Genomic DNA, 6,282 nt, shown 5'->3' on the forward strand with positions numbered 1-6,282 from the left:
ATAATTATCATTGTAGCAGCAGCTGTAATACTATCTGTGGCTATTGTAGTGTCCATAACACTGTGTGTTTTCAGATGTATTAATCACACAAATGACTCACCTACAACTGCAGATAATCCCAACTTTCTCTCTCAGACTGAGATGAGACAATTACTATATCAGACTAACAATCCTGTTGCAATAACAAGAAATGCAGAAGAGATATTTAACCGAAATCTTCAGACAATAAAATCTAAAAGTCAGTTTTTTCTGGAAATGGAACAGACACCAGATGAGTGGAAATTCTCAACAACACAAAGGAGACTTCCACCTGTGCCTCAGGTAAACACAATTTTAGCTGTTGTATCTTAAATCTCATGTAAATATCATTTTGGAAAAAAAATGTTTTTGTTTTATTTCTTATTATTATAAAAATTATTTTATCCATTATTCACATCTGTACAGTTATTACTACATAAAACTCAACTTCAGTCACTTGTGTGTACAACATTTTTTATGTCTTTAGCTAATATTTATTGCAACGCTCTCACAGTTGAATTGATTATTCTTTATAATTTTAGAGATATCAAAAGACATACAATATTCATTATAGAAATACAAACTGAATAATTAGGAGTGATCTAAACTTGTATTTATACAGGATTTCTCCTTATATAATCAACAGAGATGTGATTCAATCCATAGTCAAGAACGTCGCACCAGTTGCAACTACAACAGTGGCTCCTTAACATCCCAAAAGGACAGAGAAGCTAGCAAGAGTAATGGCAAGACTAAACCATATGATGAGACACCTGCAGAACCAGGTAACTTTTATCGAAACATAACATATAAATGTAATTACCTTTATTACTGTAGGACAATATATAATGTTATGCTTAGTGTAATATAAGATCAATGTTTCTATCTTTTATATATTGGAATTGTTATATTGAAATGTAATTTGTGTTTGTATATTTGATATTTTGCAGAATATACCAATGACAATCCAGTTGCAGCCACAATACTAAAGGGACAACAAATACAAGATACCTATCTACAGCCAACATAATAGATGTTCCATGACTATTGTTAAATGATTCTCTCACACACCAAATCTTATACAATACTTTATATTCATATAAAAATATCAACTCTATGTTTCTTTCACACATCACACATAAGGGCTTTACATTGGCATCTGTTATGACCCCTAATTTACATTTCTGATGCATTAAATGCTAGAAACACCTTATTTTATATTACCATAGTACATTATTATAAAATTATTTTTTTACTTTCATTTTGGTATAGGCATTTCACTAAACATAGATAAATTAATCTGAGTCATCCAAGAATGTTTAATTGTGGCATCTTTTAGTTTCACACCAATTCTAATATGTATCTTCTGCTGTTTTATCTTTATTTACAAATTTTGTCTTTGCATTTTCTTACTGTATCAACTTTAGAAGTACTTTTACTAATTACCAAATTGATAATTGTTTTAGACGTAAATAGCTCACTTCCAGCATACTACAAATAGCTAATCATATTTTAAAATAGCAAAGTTTCATCTTTTACAAAGTGGCATATTGAAGATAAATTAGTATATTTCTAGAAAATAATTTTTGCATTCAAAATAATTTATTTGAAAATATTTTCATTTCCACACTTAAAATTAGGTTAATTTAAACTTTAATTAAAATGAACTTTAAAAGTGATCAAATTTTGGTTATCTTTTACTAAGATTTACATCTCTCTGCAGAAATATTTAAAATTGTATAATAATAAGTTTTGAATTTCTCAAGTAAATTTTTAATTTCTGGACAGAAAATATGTAATATGGTGATATTATTACATATCAACTATGAAGTTCCTTGTGTTTAACATGACTTCCCTTATTTGATGTGTTTGTGTGACACAGACATCATTGCAGTAATTTCCTATTGGATGAGAGAGATTTTCTAGATTTCTTTCAATATTGAAAGTGAGGCTGATAGCTTTTTTCTTTGTTCATCATACACACAATTGTGTGTGTGTGTGTGGAGGACATAGAGTTGTAACTAGCACACACCAGCATCTGGCTAACATCTCACCTCCCACTACATACAGCAACTGTCACACTATTATATCAGCAGTTACACAGGAACACCACCACCACTACAACAACAGCAGCAGCAGTAACACAGGAACACTACTACAACAGCAGCAGTACCACTATAATACCACTGCAGCAGCAGCAGCAGTTAGAGTGGAACACTACAGCAGGATACACATCATCCATCACACACAACTACAGTGAAGGATTAAACAATGCAGGTAAGTCTCTCTCTTTCTCTTTCTTCTCTTTTCATATTTATTATAACATTTGTTTAATATGTGTTTCTAATGAAAGACGGTAAGGATAATATCTAAAATGTCTGCCATGTTGTATATTTATATACACAGGGACTGGGATAGTGGAGGATCGAGAGATCTAGCCATCATTTCCACCATTAATAGCAACAACCATTGCAGTAGTCATTGTAATACAATTACTTTGAACTGGATTATGTCTTTTAATGTCAGAATCACGCAAGAAACATCTATACAAGAAGTATTAAACTATATATTTTGCTGTGATATCTCTTATATATAATGGTTTAATATTGTCCAAATAGATATATGTATATGTGGTGTGTGTGTGTATTATTTAACTGTCAAAACATTGATTATAGCCAATAATACTGGGTGTTAATAATGTATGTCAATATAGTTTATGTTTTGCCATAATAATTCACTAAGCTTTTAATGACTTCTAACAAATCACTAATATCCCTATATATATATATATATATCCATTATATATCCATTATATAATCCTTCGTGCATTATAAGCAAAGAATGTTCCTCATCACCATCATCATCCTCAATATCATTACAATGGATGATAAATATAATCTTGTCTAGCTTTCTTATTCAGATATTTTGTGTGAAATATAAACTTATTTTGTTATCATGTTGATCCATAACAGAGTTTTATTGAAACAATCCTGTTGTTCATCTGTTTCTCTCATTTGCAGTGTAAGTGAAGAGATAATGGTTGCAGTCATGTTGTCTATGACAAGTCTGATTGTAATTGTTTGGGTATATTCTCTGACTGCCTCAGTTTCTTTATCTATCCTTTTGTCTGCCTCCAATATGATTACTTCAACTTCCCAGTGCTGTTACCTATCCAGAAGAATATAGACATGACTTTTGCCTCTAAAAAGTTTAACTGCGGCTCCCCTCTTCTACACATTATACATCTACTGGCTTCATCTCTACAATCTCTCCAGACCTAACTTTTTATTGTCTCGATCTTCCTGTTGGCAGCCCTGGAGTGATTTACCTAATAAAAGGAAGAGGATTCCTATTTTGGGGTTGGTTGTTGTTTGAAATTTCTGTTCTGTGCATTCAATAGATGACAGTTGTGGAGCTTTCTCCTGTGGTCAGATGTTTCCATCTAATGACTCCATACTGTGCATAACATAAATATTACAAGTGTTAGTTCTATCTATGCAATGAAAGTTTTACATAATATTGGCAGCCATCATAATTTTCACATAACTCTGTTGACTGGATACCCTTCCTATGATCATCCATTTCACAGTACGAACTAGCTGCATTTTATCATGCCACCATTACTAAACAGGCTTCTGTCAAGACTAAGCTGCCCTTCTGCCTTCTGCGAGGTTATTTTTTTCCTAGATGGCTTTACGTTGCCACAGCTTACAGAGTCAACATCTCTTCAGAGTATGTGATTTTTTGAAGTAACTGTTCTCTTAGATGGATTACATTTATTGCAGCTTGTAGGGAATATGTCTCCTTTGTGCAGACTTTAATTAAGAAACTATAATGCTGCTAGATATGCTCACAAGGTATCCAACAAAAATTAATTATAGCTCTCAGTATATTGTAGCAGATAGAGGAGAAAAAGGGTAGAGAAAAGAAACAGGAACATATGAAAGGGAGAAAGAGAGAAGAAAGTGCAAAACTAAGACACAGAGAGACGTATGGTGGAATATGAGAGGGACATTGAGACGGTGATGAAGGAGAATATCATATAAATAGAGAGAAGTGAGGACACAGAAATACATATAAGGGGTTTTTGCTTTGTTTCTTATTAGACTGAATTCAAATAAAGGACTCTGGAACCTAGAAATAATAATTAAAACACTATAGAATCCTTAAAAAGTTTTTGATGCTCCCTTGTCACTGGGAGCATTCATGTTATTTATATGCATCATTTCTAAGGAAATGCCATTTTCAGAATAGAATATATGTGTGCCTGAAGGTGTTTATATTGGTGTGTGTATTGAGGAATGGAGCTTGGCTTCAGATTTCTTCAAGAAGTATTGCACACACTTCTACAATATAAAGATATGTTTTGCATTACATTTATTCTTTCAACCAGAAATAGAATCATTAACAGCAGTATCAAATAATATTTTAACATATAACTACAGTGTGGATTAAATTCTTATACATCCAAGTTTAGATTAAACATTTGTTATTAAGTATAGCAATGTAACTTAAAGAATCTCTGATTATTTACTCAACAAATATCCTTGCTTACTTTAATAGTAAGCCATTGTAAGTGGCAAGCAGCCAGAGCCATCAGCACATCGGGTAAAATGCTTCGAGGTATTTCATCCATCTTCACATTCTGAGGTTGATTTACCTTTTATCCTTTCAGGGTCAATCAAATAAATACCAGTTGAGCACTAGGATCAATATATGCCAATTAACACTTACCCAAAAATTGCTAGCCATATGCCATAATTTGGAACCAGTATCAAGCCATTGTCTCTTTCTAAGTACTTTCTGAATAGTAAATCATGAAACTTGTCAAACCAAAATATTCTAAATGCAATTCTAAGCACAGAAAGGTTGCTGCCTTATTCCAAGGAAGTAGCATCATCTGTATATTGTGAGTTAGCGTGTTAGATTAGAAAAAATGCAATTTTAAATTATTTAGAGCACATGAAAAAGATATACAAACAATTATCATTTATATAATGGTTATTATAGCTTTGAATGAACTTATTTTATTCTACTTAATGTTTAACTATTTGTTGTCTTTTATAGCAATTTCTCCTACTGAAATGTGATGAAGAATTCCAGACATGACACCATATATTGGTCTACTGTGTCTTCTACATTTACTGATCACCCTTGTACTGTCCATAGATATTACATACCATGTCAAGGAAGAAGACAGTCCTCACACCTATATAGGAGACATTGCTGTTGACTCTAACTTATCACACCCTCTCACACATCAACAACACACTCTCATTACATTTACACAACTACAAAGGACAGTCGAGAGTGGTTCTCACTTATTTAATGTCACCAACTCAGGAAAACTATACACTACTCAGACACTGGATGCTGAGTCTCTGTGTACATACAACAAGGAATGTTCCAGAATAGTTAAAGTAGCAGTAAGGAAAGAAGAAACATTTATGAAAATATTAAGAATTAAAATACTCATAGATGACATCAATGACCATTCTCCAGAGTTTCCACAGAATGAAGTTGAAATTGAATTTCTTGAGAGCCACCTTAAAGGTACTAAAATCTCTCTTCTTAATGCCATTGATGAAGATATTTCAATAAACAATTCTCAAATTACATATATGATTAAAAAAAGTAATAGAGAACCTTTTTCTCTCTCTGTCACAAAACGTGATGGTATTTTTATACCTGAACTGATTCTAGACAACAAATTGGACAGGGAAATAAAAGATTCATATATGTTGATCTTGGAAGCTAAAGATGGAGGCAACTTTCCCAAAACAGCTACACTCAAGGTACACATAGCTGTAACAGATGTCAATGATAAGGTACCTGTATTTTCTCAGAAACTTTACAACATCTCTATAAATAATTCGCATCAAAGACATTTACCAATTCTTACTTTAAAAGCCACAGATCAAGATTCTGGACAAAATGGAAAGATATCTTTTTATTTCAACCATAAAACATCTCGAAATATCCAGAAATATTTTGTATTAGATAAGAAAACTGGAGATTTATTTTTACATGATAATTTTCAGTTTACTAAGATGCAATCTTATAAATTATTTATTGAAGCAAGGGATGGAGGAAAACCACCCAAAAAGTCTGTTGCAGCAGTTCAGATTCATGTAGTTAATAACCAGAATAATGCTCCGTTGATTAATATAGATTTTGTATCTCCTTTATCAGAGAGTTCCACAGCAGTTTCAGAAGCAAGTAAAATTGGTAGTTTTATAGCTTATGTTATGGTCACTGACATTG

At 32.2% G+C, this 6,282-nt stretch overlaps 2 protein-coding genes across 2 annotated transcripts in view; both read left to right on the forward strand.

Annotated features, from left to right (window-relative positions):
- LOC106867365 (protocadherin Fat 4) overlaps positions 1–6,282 on the forward strand; it is a gene marked incomplete at its 3' end in the record, with an annotated part of 101,855 nt that overhangs the window by 32,349 nt on the left and 63,224 nt on the right. The window contains exons 13-17 of the mRNA XM_052973000.1: positions 75–321; positions 665–803; positions 4,582–4,641; positions 5,188–5,571; positions 5,722–6,237. Of these exons, the coding sequence (XP_052828960.1) occupies positions 75–321; positions 665–803; positions 4,582–4,641; positions 5,188–5,571; positions 5,722–6,237 (1,346 nt within the window). The remainder of the gene's footprint in view (positions 1–74; positions 322–664; positions 804–4,581; positions 4,642–5,187; positions 5,572–5,721; positions 6,238–6,282) is intronic.
- Positions 7–1,338, forward strand: LOC106867366 (uncharacterized). The gene is made up of 3 exons (XM_014912218.2): positions 7–321; positions 665–803; positions 969–1,338. The coding sequence occupies exons 1-3, from the start codon at positions 142–144 to the stop codon at positions 1,046–1,048; spliced, it is 399 nt and encodes a 132-aa protein (XP_014767704.2). The 5' UTR covers positions 7–141; the 3' UTR covers positions 1,049–1,338.

This window comes from Octopus bimaculoides, chromosome 14 (assembly GCF_001194135.2).
Source record: "Octopus bimaculoides isolate UCB-OBI-ISO-001 chromosome 14, ASM119413v2, whole genome shotgun sequence".
Lineage (NCBI taxonomy): Eukaryota > Metazoa > Mollusca > Cephalopoda > Octopoda > Octopodidae > Octopus > Octopus bimaculoides.

What these genes read in the sequence shown, in the direction of transcription:
- LOC106867366 (XM_014912218.2), top strand. Translation starts at nt 142, where the DNA reads ATGAGACAATTACTATATCAGACTAACAATCCTGTTGCAATAACAAGA. An exon ending in GACTTCCACCTGTGCCTCAG is followed by an intron (nt 322 to 664) that starts GTAAACACAATT and finishes TATAATCAACAG; the next exon opens with AGATGTGATTCAATCCATAG. An exon ending in TGAGACACCTGCAGAACCAG is followed by an intron (nt 804 to 968) that starts GTAACTTTTATC and finishes GATATTTTGCAG; the next exon opens with AATATACCAATGACAATCCA.